General features: G+C 37.5%; 2 protein-coding genes across 2 annotated transcripts in view; one reads left to right on the top strand and one right to left on the bottom strand.

Moving 5' to 3' along the window:
• The window catches only part of dlgap2a (discs, large (Drosophila) homolog-associated protein 2a), a 416982-nt gene that overhangs the window by 387532 nt on the left and 10524 nt on the right, over window positions 1–18926 (bottom strand). Inside the window, exon 2 of the mRNA XM_088626474.1 lies at window positions 7115–7169. Coding sequence (XP_088482600.1) covers window positions 7115–7169 — 55 coding nt within the window. The remainder of the gene's footprint in view (window positions 1–7114; window positions 7170–18926) is intronic.
• Window positions 1247–6678, top strand: LOC148675297 (E3 ubiquitin-protein ligase TRIM32-like). The gene is made up of 2 exons (XM_088626476.1): window positions 1247–1735; window positions 3625–6678. The coding sequence occupies exons 1-2, from the start codon at window positions 1374–1376 to the stop codon at window positions 4925–4927; spliced, it is 1665 nt and encodes a 554-aa protein (XP_088482602.1). The 5' UTR covers window positions 1247–1373; the 3' UTR covers window positions 4928–6678.

Genomic DNA, 18926 nt, shown 5'->3' with positions numbered 1-18926 from the left:
AAACATGAGAAGCCAAAACTTTCCTTAGACTTTGATCACATCTACCCCTTCTCTAAATTTATTTTTAAATCCTCTCTACTAATTTAAAGATTTCAGCTTTTTTCACACCTCTCATTCACATCTCCCTTCATTTGAACACACTTTCTCACCTGCTCTGACCTTTGTTGTCTTGTCCTTTGGATTCCTTCTACCTTATTCTTCTACCTTAGTCTCTTCCTCACACTGAAAGAATGTTCAAGAGCCAAAACATTTTGATTCTTCTTTCTACTTGGCAGTGTGGAATTTACCTTTATGAAATCATTAATAGTTTAAAATTAATTGTGAAATTGATAAATGAACAGAGCACTTATAAGGTATGGAACAATTTCACAGTTTCACAGGGGCAAATGTAAAACTAGTGGAATAAGCCAGGAGGAGCTATCTTCACTTACAAATGAAAACATTAAAACCATTGGGGCTACAATGGCACAAATGCCAAGGTCTTGCTATGGTCTGCTTTTTCTCCTGAACTCAGGCTAACTGAACACTTGTGGGACCAACATTTCAATACCATCAAGAGGAGACAGCTATGGTCAGAAATATGGCCATTGGTCATATAGTCATTGCTGTGTGCCTGAATGCACCTGCACAGGAAGAGTGGCAAAACATCGCACAGACCTCTATACAGTCCGGCACTCTGTTTGTTCAGCATTCACTCTGCAAAACTGTCCATAGCAGCACAACCGTCACATTTGTTTTCAGAAACAAATTATGAATGATCTCGATCATTTCAAGCGAAGATTAAAATCTGATTTACTTATAAAGATGTTTGCAAAGATTCAGCCAGATTTTGATCATTAATTATTCATTTCTTACACTCTCAGACTGTTGTGTATTTCATTACATAAGACTAGGTGTATCCCTAACATAACTTTATTATATGAAGGTTTTGTTGCTATTCTGTTATCATATATTATATTCCAAGAGCACAACTCAAGAGCTTTACACTTACAAAACATGCCTGAACTTGCTTTATACAGTATGTGTAATACTCTAAAACAAAATAGATCACTCATCCTTCAAGCAGAGTTTGCATTCATGTTCCGGTATTTACTCTGGATTTGTGAATGACAAATATTTGCTGCATAAGTGACTTTGGTTGATAAGAGATTAGACTCCCTCCACAGGAATGTTTATCAAACAAACAAACAGGTTGCCATGCTCGTGTATTCCATGCAACACTATATAAGCCTTGTAACAGATGCTAATTCCTGCAGGTGAATTCTCACACACAAGAAGAATTATGGCATTTTGTTAAATGGTGTGTTAGCGACACAATTCCAGCCACCACACTGAGCACAGTGTGAAAAACTTGCTCAGCACATAAGGGAACCATGAACGCTCTCAACCTCTCAGCAAATTCAATTTTAGCCTGTCTTGTCTGCACTGAGCTGTATAATGAGAAAGACCAAAGACCAAAGCTGCTGCAGTGTGGACATACCTTCTGCTTAAAATGTCTCAAAGAGATTTTAAAAGGGGCTGTGGGACAGAATGCTCAGGATAACTGGGAAGGAAGCATCCAATGTCCAAGTTGCAGGCAGATGACAACACTCTCAAGCTTAAACGCGATGGACCTTGCTGATAATTTTGCCATCATTGGATACATAAATAATGTCCAAGATGTTGACACAGAAAAGTGTTATTGCAGAAAACATCCGGATGAAAGAATCAAGTTCTTCTGCATGTCCTGTCAAAGGTTTGTGCAACATCTGCCTCACTCTTAGGGTTGGAAAGATAGAGTTTGTCATCAAGACAAAGGGATTTCCTAAACGTTTTCAATATCTGAAATATCACATTTTTTTAAGGAATTAAAAATCTTTTGTGTATACTAAATGTAAATTAATTTATTTCCATGCAACATGAACATTTTTTTCTCTCTCAAAGCCAGTGAACTGTGGTACTGAAAAGTTTAACATTCTGTTTACAATTGTATAGTTTTTGCTTCTTCAGAACCAATACTTTAGTTTTCAGTTTCATTTCATGGTTCTGCCAGAAGATAATGCATATAATTGTTTTATGGTTTATTTCTCTAAAACGTAACACATTTATCACATAAATTATATGTATAACTTTATATTGCAAACCAATAAAATACTCATTTTAAATGCATTCAGCTACAGTTTTATGAACACAGTCTTTCAAATGTATAAAGAGGAGTTTCTTCAATATGGTTTATAGTATGAAATTGATCTACACAATTCTGTTCTTTTCCATGACAATGAAAATATAAATACAGATTTAAGTTTCAGAGATCTTTTTCAGAATAAAAAAGCTGCTTCCAATAGACATTCCCTTTGTTATTATACTGTATGCAATTGCCTGGGAGCAATTTAAAAGAGAGCATATGCAGAATTAGTAAATTCAGAATTCATAGAGAGGAATTTGCATCAGATTGTGTCTTGTGAAGCACTGTTCATGCATGAACAGTTACTCTGATACACTAGAAAACACACTAGTGCACAAAATCCACATAGACATAATCTTTAAAGATTTGTTACAGTACTCTGCCATTCACAACTTTCTAACTTCAATTGGATGTAATTTGTGGTTTAAAACACAAATATTGTATTAAGACTAGTTCTATACTCTATACAGTATCACACTATAACTAGAGAAACATATATAAAAATTCATAAAACAAACACTACAAACTGTTCTAAAAATTGGGATAAATGAATCTATGATCCATAAATATGAATCCTGGTAGGTTGTGTAGTTTGTATTTCTGACAATATTGTCTTACTCATATTCTGTATACTCACATAAACACATTTATTTTTAGTGAAAAACAAAATACAGTATACAACTGCAATATCGAAACAATAAAACTTCCCATTATTACTGTATAATTAAAGCTGGAATGTACAGATTATTAAGTCTTGTCTTCTGAAGACATTTTGAGTATTGTGTTATACCCTTAAATGCACAACATTACCTTAATTGTGCATTTTGTATTTCATAGTTACATTAATAGCTGTTAAACCCATGAGAAGAGAGGACATTGCCAAATTTATTACATATCCAACAAAACACATTTTAATCTCTGTCCAAGTGCCAGTCAGTTGTGATGCGCTTTCTCCAAGACGTTTTACTAAACAACAAAACACTTTGCACCAACATTTTGTAATTTCAGGAAATGGAACACCATAGTAAGGGTCTGAATACTTCTGGAAGGCACTGCATAAGCCAATTTTGTTAAAAGCTCTCTATAGGAACAGTCTTTTGAAAATTGAAGTACAGGATGAAAAAAAGCATACCTGGGAAAGTAAAACAAATTCAAAATTGTGAATGTACAACATTAAAAAGTATATTCATTCCTGATTTCAGTCACGCCATTCTTCCACACTGTGAGGTACTGCAATGTGTGGATATGTATACGATTATTAACATATCAGGTACTAATGTACTGAGCTAACTTAATCTCAAACCCCAAGACTTCTCTGAATATCTCTGAAAGTCTCTGAAAGAATGGACTTGAGAGTATAATCACAAAATCTTATTACAAAAACTTGTTGAAAATAAATATTATCAGTGCTTCTTATTCTCTCTCCCCCTCCTTTTTCTCTCCAATTCTCTTTATTGAAGGTTACTGTGCCCTTGCTGTGCACTTAAGCACATGTCACAAAACCTTCATCACAAGGTAGTGAAAGCTGAGTCAGCAGCATTTAGGTACAGAGAGGAGATTCGCTTTGCTTTAGATTATTGCAAAGAAAAGCAAAAGCTTCTGGATAAGATTGTACAAGATTCTTTTGATGAGAAGCAGCAGCTCGCTGGACTTTCGGTGTCCCTGGAGCACCTCATAAATAATGCATGTGATATGGAGCTGTTGTCTCAGAGGCAAACACTGATGCATCTGGAAGAATGCATTGCCAGCAAGCACTCTCCAACTGCACGAATGTCTGGAGACACACATACGGGAGCTCCACTGACAGAAGGTTCGAGGTCTGTAAATCAGCCAGGATTCTGGGGCTTTCCGAGCTGTTCGGAGGAAAACGGCTGCCGTGCAAGAATCTTCAGGAAAAGGAACTCAGCTTTCAAATTGGTCAATCTTAGCCGGCTCAGTCAAGGAAGAAGGCGCGGTCACTTAGTCTGCCCCACTGGAGTTGCAGTAACTCACGACGGGTTTGTGTTTATTACAGACTGCAGCAACAACAAGGTGCAGGTGCTGGATTCCTCCAGAGACATGTGGGTTTTTTTCAGAAAGATGAAGGAGACTCCTTCAAAACAAGTGGGATCCCCAGCGGGCATAGCAATCTCCAGCCTGGGCTATTTAGTCGTGATTGCAGAGCCAGAAAAAAAACAGGTCTCTGTTTACGCTAGGGATGGCAGAAGGCTTTTCTCCCTAAAACTGAACTGGATGAAGCCCTTTGGAGTGGCAGTTAATTCAAAAGGACAGATAATAGTGACAGACAACTGTGAAAATGAAAGTCTCTCTGTTTTGACAGTGGACTGGACTAATGGCAGTGTGTTACATTTGCAGTTAATAGGAGGCCTGGAATACCCATGTTTTGTGGCCTGCAGCAAAAAAGATGACACTGCCGTTACAACAAAAAACTCGGTAAAGCTGTTTGATGCTACTGGGTACCTTACATGGAGCAGCAGTCTTGAACAAGGAAATAACCAGGTTTTTATTTGCCCAAAAGGCATTGCAATTGACAGCGACAACAATGTAATTGTTTCAGATTACAGCTCTGGCAAGATTGTTCTTCTGAGCAGTGAAGGGAGGTGGTTGATGGATATAGTTTCATCAGGGCTTATGGGACCTCAGGGTCTGGCATTAAGCCCTGACGGGCTGCTTGTGATAGCTGACAGTCAGAACCACAGCATAAAGGTGTATTCTTATCGACCTGTAACCACTTGGTGTCAAGAGCCAGAATTTAATGATTAAATGATAATGAGGAATAAAATATAAGCATTGACTGACACACCCCTGAGTATTTTATACCAGATTCAACATCTAGCAAATTACACTAGCCCAACAATCCTATTGATAAAATAATAGTCACTATATTATATAATTAGCGTATCATACTCTTTTCACAATAATATGCCTTGAGTTATATGGCATTGATAGAGCAGGAGATGCTCCTTCACTTCCCTGTGGACCAAAATGTTCACAAATCATCCATCAGATAAGGTGTTAAACCAAGTTCCTGACTACTTGGTGATTAAAGATCCAGCGGCACAGTCATAAGAGTAGGGTTAACACCCTAAAATGCCATCTTGATTCCACTTTGGGATTAGGGCTCTAAATTTAAATCCCTCCTTTTATTTTAGCTGGTGATGTCATTTCTCAGTCCTCACCTGATGAGCTGTGAAGTGGGTCTGCTGGCACAGAATGGTAGCTAGTGAGGTATTAACTGGGAATCCTCCTATATGTACAGTACTCCGGAATCCTTTGATCTAAAAATCTCTATATAAAATATACAGATTTTTATAATTATTGAGGTTGTTATGTTTATAATGTCCCTAAAACCATATATATAATCATGTACATTTTAAGGCAAAACCAGCATTTTGTATTCTGATGATCCTGCCTGAATATTAACATTTCAAAGGTTACATTTACTACCTCTCTGCAGTTCCAAATATAGAATAATTTAACTGATAATTATTTAGAAACATTTGCTGAAATAATCAACGGGACTTCTGTTTATCACTCTGCCTACAGATGCAAAGCAACAAAGCAGAATCTATCACTAAGCCAAACAAAAGACCCATTGTAGATATCGTGAAAAGGAAAAAAAAACATCTGGGACAAAAAACATGAAACCACCAAATTATCCATACTATTGCACACTCATAAGGAAAAATGGATGGCAGTCTTTCACGACAACAAGATCTTTAAATTTATGTGCCCAGCCCTAGTTACCATATTGCAAGTGCTTTATGATTGAAGCATTCCCATAGCTTTAATGCCAGTGCTTAGTATAGTGGCCGCAAATGAGAAACATATGCTAACTATACATCTAGTAAATGTAATCACCCTAGTCTCTGTAACTCCAGGAAATGCACCATGAATACTAAATTAACTGTATGACAAACAAATGTATAAATGTATAAAAACTGTATAAAATCGGCAATTATACCATACCTGAATCAAAGGTGCATTTCGAAAAAGTTAAAACATGCCACTGGCTGTGTCTAGCATTACTCATAGCTATTATTCTGTATTAAATGTGCTGTGTGACCATTATGCTCTGTATTATCTCTCACTGTTTTATGACTTTTGTCTCAATTTTGAATGGTGCTTTTGTCTATTCTTCAGCGTGATCTATTTTGTACCAATTTTGTTTCTTTTCTTAATGGGAGTAAGCAGTGATGACACCATTCAGTACACATAGAGACATACTCTTCAGTCTGGAAACTTTTGGTAATTGCATATAAAATCTGATGCAAACTGCAGTCTAAATGACAGGATAAGATAATGGAGAAAATGTCCATTTAACTATTCATTTGCTTCCTTGTTTCACTGTGATTTGATTGTAATTTAAAGTGCTACTCCTAGGAAGGCTGTCTTATTGTGCCATGAATTAAAGTAAAAGTGCCACCACATTATGTAAAATTAAAAATTATAAACCAGTCTCTCTATTTACTTTTCTAAAAGTATTTTTTATTATACAAATGCTTTAAAGATTTGGAGTATTTGCCATTTACTAAGCAAGAATTCAAAAATATTCGAGCATTCAATCTGCACAAAACAAGTAATTTCAAAAGTTTAATTTGATGAGACTCTTGATAGCAAGGAAAATGTATAAAGTATACAGTTCATAAATATACACATACTGTACATGTCAGATGATTGGTTAAAGGTACAACCTCCGAGTTCCCACAGATCCATTTACTGAACAAGAGGATTTACACCAGAATTTAAAATTAAATGACAAGGAGGATTCTAATTATTTTTTAATAATACATTTCTAGCATAAGTAAACTTTTCACAAGTTTGTTTCAAACAATACACATTTTGTTTAAAATGTCCAGAGGACATGAATATTTTTGTGTGCTGTTTTTTTCTGTCTGCCTAAGGGGAATAGGAGGACTCTGGAGGCAAATGCACAAGTTTATCTGTTACCTGTATTCCTGTCAGGTAAAATACAGCAATGCTTCTGCAGAATTCTAGGCAACACCTGTTGAAGACATGAGAAAGATAATGTTATTAAATGTAGTAGCTAAATCAATGTCGCTAAGTGGTCTGGATAGGCCTTCTTAATATGATCGATATTCTACAATGGGTGACTTTTTAGAATGTGTGTTCTATTGTCACTGATGATATTGGGTAGAATCCAAAGAATTGTTCTGTCCATCACTGTTTCGTGTAAGAGAATTTAACCTGGAAATGCACACTTTTTTCACATGAAGGGAGGAGTGATACATAATTTGTCAATTTAGCCATGTGTGCAACAATCTACATATTTCACAGAAGGCTCCCTGGGAGTACTGTTTCAGAAAACATTGGCAGAAGAGAATCTCAGCAGGAACTCCATGGCATTCAGGTGATATAGTTTATACTGGCTAAACAAATACAATAGTGCTGTCATGTTTAAGTAATTCATACTTAGCCGTTTCATACTTTATTTGAATTCTGTTATTTAGATATTTTGTCAAATAGAAGATGGTGGGATTTGTCAGAGGTGAAAGTGACCTTACTACTAAATAATATGCTGAATATGGCACCTTATTTCTTGACTAATTAAAATAATGACAAAAATAATAACAATAAAAACATACTCAATTCACACTGGGAACATGGATGTTATACTTTTGTATTGACTGAGCCTATACATACCCCTTACCAAAATATCCCCCTGTCCTGGCATCCAGAGCAAAGAGACAGTTTGGGCATAGATAGCATAACCATAACCACATGGTTGCATCCTGACATGGACTGTAAAGTCGAAGAAAACAGCATGAGATAATAAACATTTCACACTGTATCAGTGCTTCTGTGTATAAATAAGTATATATTTCTTATTTTGCCCTTCTGATTTACCATACGTATAAATATGACAAGCCATGACCTACTCCAAGACTCTTTATTTTGACCTCTAAAAGCAAAATGTCTCTCTCAAGTGTGACTGCTCACATCAATCGATTTATCGTGAAAATGCTTACACGTGGGAAACAATCCAATCTAATCATTGTGTTTTCTTTCTTCTCTTTTCAGCATGGAATAAACCTATTATTTGTTCCTTTGCAGCTTACACATGCTGACGCAGCTACCCACCTGGACTAAATAATAAGTATTTAATAAAATGAGTTTATGTTTGCCTCAAAAGATCTTATATTTACTTAATGATTGTCCTCATACAAAATCTACTGTACTGTATGTAAAACAATTTTCTTTGTGAATGTAATTGTTGGGCAATCTGTTTTGATTTTGAAAAAAAAACACAATTTCTCTAATTTCTCTATACAATAACCTTAAAATACAATTTGTGAAAACTGCGAAATGCAGTCAAAAGGTTACTATCACGCCCTCTACACCTAAAGGGCGCTCCTACTCTGTCCTGTCCTTAGTTTCCTGTGCTTTGCTTGTCCTTCACTCACGGTATCCCAGGTCATTGATTACATACACTAAGTTACACCACCCTTGGTGGTACCACATTCCCTGTGATAACCCTTTGATGGCTAGGTCCAGGCTTTTATGACCTCCTTACGAGATCATACTTAAGATCCTACTGAACTACTGCCCATGCCCTGGCCCTTTACTCACGGACTCAGAGCAGGGGGACACAAACAGCAGCTTCTCACACAAATCCCTTGCAGATACTAAAGGGTGTAAATCCTCATATGATTGTTCCCATTTGTCCGGAACCACTCTACAGCCTATGTCATCTTACTAGAGGTCTGACATGGAAACGACCAAGTCTGTTACTATTCCAGAGCCTCTTCCAGCTCCTCGCTGTAACATTGTCTTGGAGCACCCTGCCCCTCGGTGTGACTATAACACATCGGTAGCTACTGGTTCACCTCATGTTCCTCCAGCCTGCCTTTCCACTTCATGCCGACCTACAGCCTCAACCCTGTGTCACCAGGTTATGTTTGGTGTAACTAGGCCTTGGAGCACCTTGGTGTAAGCACAACCTCTACCAGCTGCCATCACACCTCACACCCACCCAGCCTGCTCTTCAACTTCCCGTCGGCATTGGCATCTCGTCGGCATCTCAGCCATACTCTGTTGCTCTGCTGGGACACACTGCACCCAGCTTTTCGACTTCCGTGTAATTCAGTTTAACTGACGTTTCAACCCTGCGCCGCCAGGAGGCTGCAATGTTATTGGCCGGGCCAATGCAGCGCCTCAAGTGCCACCGCTGCAGGCAAACACAAGCCTGCACTTCCGTCGCTCCAGGTCAGCCACTCCTGCTGTCGCGCTTCCACCAGGTGAGCACAACCTCAAAGCATACCGCTCCGGAGAAACACTCTTGCTTCCTTCTGTGTCCAGCACTGTGGATAAGCTGTCAGCTCTCTGTCTCTGTCTGTAGACAGGTAAGTAGGCAGACTTTATATCTAATCCACGAATCATTGACTCCCTATAACTGTGGTCTTTTAAAGACACTTGCATCCTAGAAAAAGTGCTACCACTCAGTGTTCCTGCCTTGGGAGGCATTACGAAAGTCAATGTTTAATATGTCATTTTTTCCAACACTGGTGAGATATAACCAAAAATAAACCAAACTGATATGAACTGTGCAAAGTCAACACATTTAAAACACATATAAAAGGGTAGTCTTTCACGGAGTGTAAAAAGTATTCAAAATAACCCGCTTTATGCTCCATACTTTATGTATGTGTGAACTACAGTTCAACTAACAGATGACCATCATCTTTATAAACATGGTATGAAAAACTGTGAGAGGAGATCAGAAGTCCCAGGAAGCGGGTGTAAAGAGAGAACAGCAGAGAATGCAGCACAGAGCTTTGAGGGACACCAGTAGAGTGAGGCAAGGAGAGCAAGCTATACCAAAGAGACCTGGGAAGTGTGATTGGCAAAGCAGGAGGAGAACTGAGTGTAAGAAGCTAGAGATCTGCAACTCAGTAAGTGTAGCCAGAATGTTAGAAGAGATTATGGACAGCAGCCCAGAAGAGGTGGGTAGGGATGGGTTTCTAAATGCAGGTGGTAAGTTTATAGGAACAAGGAAGAGAGGTCAGTCAGACAGGGATCTGAAGTTGGAGAAGTGGGGGAGGGTGTCAAAGGAGGAACAAGGAAGGGAGGGGTATAGGCTGAAGGTGGGGGGGGGGGTAAAGATGGAGGTAAAGAGTGAAGAGTTTGCAGATGTTTGCAATTTTAGTGATGAAGAATGAAGCAAAGTCATCAGCTGAGGGAAAGGGATGAAAAGGTGGAGATGAATGGGTAGAGGAACAGTAAGCATGCTGACAGATGAGTGGACAGAGGAAGTTAAAAAATTAGATTTACATATTTAAAGGATTCATGATATGAATTCCCCATAATATACAACACCCTTTAAAAAATTGGTTTCACTCCTGTATAATACATGCTCTATTGTACATGCTGTTTTACAATCATTATACTACAAAACATTAAACAACCATGTATAATTTTCCTTCTTTTAATAGAACTATATTTCCTCCAAAGATAAAAAGTTCCTCATGAATCCTGAGATAGCAGACCACTGGACTAATCCAGACAGCAGGAATAAATGATACGGGATCACCATCACAATCTCTCACCTGACCCACACAACCATAGACTTACAGTTATTTTAATACATAAACCAGATGCACCGACACACAACAGATTCTACTTTTAATTCTCTCATTTTTATTTAATTATTTTAAAATAGCAGGTCTCTGTAAAACACATACAGTATGTCATTGGGAACACTAAATGACCTGGATTATTTATTCTGGAAAATTGTGATTGGCAATATGCAATTAAAAAGTGGTACCATTACCACATTCATGTTGCTGCAAGTATTATGAGACAAAAGATGGGAACAGAAAATGACACTTAATTTAGTGATATGACAAGTAAATAGGGTTCATATTGCTGCATATGAAGTGTTTCATTCTTTTGGAAGTTTAGAAAACCAGTATCATAAGATTGCTGTTTCATTACACCAGTTCCTTAGAGTTTCATGTCAAAAACAGGCAAGCACCTTCAACAGTAAACATCATGGCACAGCTGGAAAAACACAGTAGTAAAATAAAAAGAATAGCGATCATTGCTGTCTAGACTCCTTTATATGGGAGATTTCCTTTGTGTAATATAAAAGATTAATCATGAAAATAAAGACAGATAATAAAAATGGCAATAAATAGTATTCTACTGTACGCCAGTGGCTGGAAAGTTCCAAAATATTTCACAGAAATACATAGTCAATTAATAATCCAGAACCCTTATGATAAGACTAAATTTAAAGTACATAAAAGAAAACTTTATTTTGAGGCTAATAGTACATATTTTGCCTTTGTTACCACAAGAAGGATCCTAATTTTGCAAATGCCCTTCCCCAGTGAGGGTATCCCAGGCACAGTACTACAGTTAAGGTCCCCTTGGATTCCAGATAGGGAATAATTGTTTATCTGTTCAATTTAATTTAAAAAAAAACAGCATAGTTCTATTCAAAGATAAAAAGCTTGGCACTCTGATAAAGAGGAAAGAACATTAAGTAAGCAAAACTTAACTGGTTTTCAAATGTTTGCATATTAAAAATTGGAAGTTGAATAATTTATTTTAAATCTGTATCCTATAACCTAGTGTTTAACTGTACACTAATAAAGCAAGAAAAAACAGATACGGTAATGATTTAATTTGAAATAATCACAGGATTTCAGATGTTCTCTCACTTTCCATAATCACATATTTCTCCAAAGGACATCTTAGATCTGTAGATGTGTCCTGTGCTGAGCATAGAATAACAATTATCATGAACTGTTTTCCATGATAACAGGTTTTGAAGGTGTCCTTAAATTTGAAATTTTAGCTTAAGACCTTAATTTAAACTTAATTGTTTCAATTAAGTAATTATGAGCCTTAATGGAATTAAACCCAGACATCCTTGTGGCTCTATAGTACTGTTCTGCAAGAACAATGTTGAATTTTAAAACAGAGGAAGACTGAACTGATTGTGAAGCTGCACACTGAGATCACAAGTAGTAACACTACTGGATTAAGTAGAAGAAAAGCATTGCATTGTTTGATTCCTTTTATACTGAAGAAAAAAAGAGACTCTGCAGGGCGAGTGGAAAGAAAAGTGGATAGACCTTACCACTGCTTACATAATAAATAATCCTATGAAGTTTTTTTTTTTGGTTCTAGGAAATTAAAAGATCATTCCAAGTTTGTATTAGGCTGTGTGGTAGACCATGCAGTAATACTTCATCCTGACAGCTGTGAGAGCCTATCAGTGGTAGCCAAGATCTTTGGTTTATGTCATTTAATGAACTGGAAGTGAGGATGACTTTCCACTTATATTCAAGTCTGTGTAACAGGACAGTGAGACAGTCAGATGTCAGAAGATGATGTGGTGTAACAGGGTCTCCTGTGGTGAGAGACCTGGCTTTTTTGAGTAGGGGAATTCTCTGCTGTCTGGGGAGTGGAGCTGCCCATCAATGGCCATGTGGTCAAATCCCAGAGGGGGCAAAGCTGCAGTTGTCATATTAGTGCAGTAAATTTACCTTTTACTTCAATTGTTATGTTAGAGAAGGGGTTTATGGGTGAAGAATATAACCAGTTTATTTGACACTGAGCTTGTTACAGAAGAATTAGGAATTAGAAAACAGGAATAATTCTACACACAACTTATCGCTCAGATGGTATTATCCAGTCTTTATTTTCTTGTCCTTCAATTTGAATTAGGTCTGTCTGTCAGTCTGTACACTGGAGTTTTACAACTAATATGCCTATACTTAATCAAAGTCATTCAGGGCATTATAGCTTCTAAAATGTTTAAGATACAATATTGTAAAATAAAGTGTACATGAATCTGCTGTCCTTGGCTGCCTTTTTGTATAAACTTCTGGCACACGGGGATAAAAGACAAACACCACACAAAAGATACCCCAGTCCTTCTGGGCATCAAACCAGGACCCAGGATGTGTGAGGCAGCGGGTCTCACCCCACACCCTACAGTGTTTGCATAAAGAAGAAATTGATGTGAAGCAGCAGTAACAGCTGTATTGTGGCAGATATGTTTTGCCAAGTTTGAAAGCAAACACTGCATTTTAAATATGATTAATCAATTTCATATATTCATACCAAAGCCACAGCCTATTTCAGTAAGGACATTTTCCATCCACAGCAGAATATATTTACAAATGCCTAGGCAAGATGTCTCTGAAAAGGGGGGGGTAGCACAGGGCAAGCAGTTCTTACCAAAATCAAGTCTGTAGCATCTAATTGTATTTTAATGATAATTGCAATGATACTGAAATGCATATCTAATTGCAGTGATTTTCCAACCTACAGGAAGGCACACTTAAAATTTTAAAATTAATGAAATCTATCAGCTACAACTGATCTAGTTTTTATAAGAAACTATGAAAGAGCCACGCTACAAAAAAATTGAGTGTCGCTACTGTCACGAAACAGTTCTTTCCGGGCCCTATGCGGACGACGCGATCCAGACTTGTGAAGATACACTAGTGAGAAAGTCACGCAGGAAAGGGTCAGGATACAAGGGGGCGTGTTCAAAGTGAGCTGGTGTCCTGGGGAAGTGAGTCCGGGCGAACAAACCAAGCCATCCAGGGGTTAAAACCATGAGCCGGGTCGGGACCGGCGGGGCGGGGAATCAGGAACAGAAAGTTAAAACCATAACGGAGCCAGACACAGCAGAACCCCCGGACTCTCACGAAACGGGATTCAATGAGGAACCAGGAGTGAGGTCCGCGTCTGGCTTTTAAGGGGGAACGGAAATAGGGAACAGGTGCAAATAATGGGAGAAAAACGAGGAAGGGCTGGAGCGCCCTTAAGAGGAGGGGTTTGCGATCGTGACAGCTACATCAAATGTCTTTTTTAATAATATACGTTTTTCTGATCAAAATCTGACCGTGCTTGCAGAAACTTCTATATTGGAATTACAACTTATGATAAACTGTTATTCAGCATTAGGAAGCCTACACAAATCATCGTTTTTGTTCATTTGTCGTATTGTTTTAAATTTCCACATCTTTTTTTAGAGAAATTCTGTGTAAGACTAGTTTTTATTTCTGGACACATTTCAGCAAAGCTACATTGAATTTATAGTTAGCCCGTAATTCCTGAAAAATATTAGATCTGAACAACGAGCTGTGCCATAAGTTGCGTTACAGCTCTCTGATCAAAGCAGCACATTTAAAATAATAAAAGATAATCAAGGCGAAATTGTATTTGTTTTATAACTAAGAATGTGAGCACTTGACAAAATCCACTATCAATGCAAATGTTATATGACTGCCTGTTTAACTAATCAATGTTAAATCTACTGTTTTCTCTGAGGAATTTCTTGTAATTCAGAAAATGTGAGGCCTGCCCTGCCCCTGCCAGGATTTGATCTCAGTTGCTTGCGAGCTCTGTGCAAGCACAGCATCCCTCCCCAGACAGCAACTAATTCCGCCACACCAGAGGATCAGGACATTTTCCACTAGAAACCACCTAGGCTTTGAGAGGGAAACATTGCTTCTATGTTCTGAGCTGTTACACCAGTTCCTACTGAATGCTTTTGCTCTCATTAACATGAGAAACATTTAAAATCTGCAATTGTGTATCTAAAAGTCAGCAGTTGCTTGAATGCATTTGGTCATTATAACACACATATGAACCTGAACTCCAAGCAAACTGCATATCTGAACTCCTACCTCCAAAGCCATAGGTTGGTTCAGACGTGAAGTTAACGGCACCTCAGATAGTAAGCTCGGCTGCCCAACGCAGACTCATATTAACATTAGCATCCTTCTGTACTTGTTAACTTTTTAAAAATTATAATTTACTAGAATACTGGTTATTTAATTATGTCATAAAGCATAATATAATCATGCAAAAGAATGAAAGATACCAATGCATTTGTCTGGTTATTTTTAGAGCACACAACTTGTTAGCTCATACCTTATGTTTCAATGTACAGTACTGCTCTTTTTGAAGCAAATGGTTGTGGGAATATGTTTCGATATAGAATATGGAACTACCCAGCCATTGTAAAAGACCCTGGTTTCATTCAAGAAACAGCCAGAATGAAATCCTTGGATCAGTTAGCTACAAACTCTCAAACGGGCTACCTAGTCTGAAATGCCACCTCTTGTTTATAACCTCTGTTGTACTCTCATGCCCCTAATAGCATTACTAGATCAAGAGCAAATCAGAACGTTCCAAAAATACATTTGTGTGGTTGTTGAAACCATAATTACATTTTGAAATTCCTAAATAAGGATCATCCAAATAAACAATAGGGTATACCTAAGATCAATTTTCTTCTCAGTTTTACTATAGTGAACAATTAAAAAATTGTTTCATCCTACTGAAACAAATACATCAATAAAACCTGATAAAATCTTGCTGAGGTTAAGCCTGAGACACACTTTTGTACCTCTGTACACTTAGCACTGTATTCTTTCAGTGGCAATGGACACAACCATATCGCTACTGTCAAATTGAGAGACGTCTTTTAGCACACCCTGCTGTGAAAAATATTCTGCTTCAATTCATTTAACACATCTCTGCTCCAACAGTTACAAGCAGTTACAAATGATACGGCATACCCCACAGGTCTTCATCTGAAGGAAAATCCTTAAATATAAACATGTAATCCTCCCTTAGCAGAGTCTATTAAAAATGAAAACAGTACTAACAATAACAAAATCCAAATGTCCTGGCAGAACATCGTTCACTTAAAATGTTAAGCACTATCATTCAGAAACGTACAATATGTCTGGGTAAATATTCTGGCTGCTCTCTACCCCATTCAATTAAATTACATAATAAACTATTTAATTCTTACTTGATTTCCATTTCATTAGCAGTGAACTAGTCGTCATACTGATGTCTTCCTTTGGGTGAGACATTAAACTGAGATCTTGACTGCTTGGTCATTTCAATTATGGGATTGCACAATCTTGCCTCACTAAAGTTGAGATTGTTTTTAATGAACTGTATCACTTCTCAAATGTTACACCACGGCAAGATGCTGCAGGCAGCAGGGGATGGATACAAGCTAGAACGCCAGGGATTAGGCTGTAGCGCAGCTGTGTAGCACAGTTGCATAGGTTTTCTGGCCAGAACCCAAGTGTTTGAGCTCGGGGGTCGTTTCAGGCATTTTCGGATTAGGTGGGAATTCATTCAGCAGAAGCTCGCTAAGGGCAACCGATGGCGCCGCGATGGTAGCGAGGGCTGATTTGAGAGTTAGCGGGGTTGGGCTCTGGAAGGCACCCACGGCAAGAATTGACATCACAAAACTGACATTTATTTGGGCATTACTAGCGCCATGTTCTGCAATTCAGAACAAGTTAACCCAACTTCCGCCCGGTGACGTGAGAGTATTAATGCATTGGGAAGAGCTAGCTTAACCTACAGTACGTTATACTAAGATCCTGCTTCCAATAATTATAACACAGCTTTGAACTAGTCACACATTGATAAAACAATCAACTTTCAACAAGCAACAAGAATGAACAGCCTGCTGCTGATTCTCAATGTATCCCTAATTAGGTGACCAAACCAGCAAAAATCTTCTTTTGCACATATAGAAACCAGCTCAAAAGAACACTTTCATCAGGTGGTTTTGAAAAACAATTTTATCTAAAACAAAAATAACAAAAATAGTATCTTAATTACGCAATTCATTAAATAAATACAACGAGTGTTAAATCATCAGTATAAAAATACACTGCAAATGAATTCTACAGGGTTGTCCAATGTCAATATCCATATTGCACCAGTTTGTGTACAGCTGATATCCATTTTCCATTCACAAAGACATCATCTGCACTTATGATATACTATATAAGATCATAGCAAAAGACACACAATATGTGGTAAAATAGCATTTCTGCTAACAAGATAAAAAGACGATTTACATGTTTAAATGTAGCAAAAGTGCACAATCAAGGCCAAGGAATGGGATGATTTAAACTCTGGCATCACCACATATCTCTAATCTCTCGCAATTTCTCAGCATTGAGGACAATGCCTGGTATATTTGCAGTGGTACTGTACACACGTAGTGACATCCCCATGTCATTTAAGTGTAGTAAATGTAAAGATTAACATCTAGAAATGTGGATGTATAGATAAGGCTAGGTATGTATTTTCCAGTATAATATATAAATCCAAGTTTAGAGACAATATGTCCTAATAGTTCAATGAAGAAATAGTTTAATGGAGAATAAGAAGGAAAAAGAACTCTACAGTCTGCACAAAAAGGCCCAGGATTAAAAGAGTATTTTGAGACAGATGTTTAAAAAGTGTATGCTGAGATACAGGGGCAGCCGAAAAAAGATATTAGACTTGCAAAGATAGAAATGAAATTGTAACACACGCAAAAAAATAATATAAAGCACTTTTTCAGTAGAACAGTAAAAGAAACACAATACCTGAAATAAATAACTTGCACAATAAAAGTGAATTGATGATAGAAGATGAAGAACAGCAAAATTCCTAATTGAACATTTTGTGCAGGTATTTACAATAGAAGACATCAATAATCTGCTCCATGTTATAGAAGGAGCTCCATTAGTATAGAATAATTTTAGCAGAGTTGATACTGAGGTTCTACAGGAGCTAGGTGGTATTAAAACGTATAAATCACTTCGTCGTGGTGGTATTTTCCTGGTCATATTTAAGGAAATGAAGGATATTATACACAGACCTTTTAGCTTGGATATTTCTACTCTCACTTTGGATGAAAACTGTACGCACAGACTTGACGACAGCAAATCATCACTGTTTCAGAAAAGGGCTGAACCAGGAACTATAAAACTAACCAGTCTTATTACTTTAACTGATGGAAATATTAGAGCTCAATTACATGAATGCGTAGTAAACAAAGGCATTTTAAGAGACAGACAACATGGAGTGAACTTACTAGAATTCTTCTTGTCAACACAGACCTCCTCACACAACATGCTAAAATTAGATCTCCAGAAAGCTTTTGATATGGCCTCTCATAAAAATTTAATTCTTAAATTAAAAGCCACAGGACTCCAAGGTTACCTATGCATGTGGAAGAGAACTGATTAACAAACAGGAACCAGTACCTCATTTTAAGGCACATAACCTCTAAGTGGGCAAATATAACCAGTGATTTATTGGCTACAGTGACTTCATTGGAGCATTGTTTTTCTTAGTTTAAAATAATCAAGACCTACCTTAGTACCACCACTGGCCATTTCGTCCATCAAGTAGGAGATCTCTTCAAACGAGGATTACAACATTTTGACTGATGAGCTTGCAGTAAGTAGCAATTAATATTTGGTAAATACACCACCTACTCCACACTTTCAAAGCAAACACAAAAAGAAGTAAATAGATACTATGTGTAGTCTCTGTGTGAAAGAATAGTGGTTAGCATTATTTCAAAATGAATACACCTACTGTATGTATGATTCCTCAGTCAGATAGTGACTGAGCAAAGATTCAACCATGATACCAAGGAGGTTCCAAAACAATTCAGGAAAACAATTGAGGTATTTTTTCCATTTCTGACACAAAAACCCAAACTACTCTAACAAGGAATGGAACTGCCTCTTAGTAACTTACCCAAAGCCAAATATCAAGTAATATGTTCTTCCTTTCCTGTTTTTTTAATACCACATTCTTTCCTGAGCAACCATGTCCTTATTGCATGCAACTTCTTTTGCCACACCAGAGTGGTACGTTTCCAGTGTATGTACTGTATAGCATTACATGTCAGAATTATTTTCCATTTACCACTGTAACACTGACTGATTGCACT

Source organism: Lepisosteus platostomus, chromosome 3 (assembly GCF_059453375.1).
Source record: "Lepisosteus platostomus isolate fLepPlt1 chromosome 3, fLepPlt1.hap1, whole genome shotgun sequence".
Classification (NCBI taxonomy): domain Eukaryota; kingdom Metazoa; phylum Chordata; class Actinopteri; order Semionotiformes; family Lepisosteidae; genus Lepisosteus; species Lepisosteus platostomus.
The sequence above is the reverse complement of the archived record's forward strand: the minus strand, read 5'-3'. Positions and strand labels throughout refer to the sequence as shown.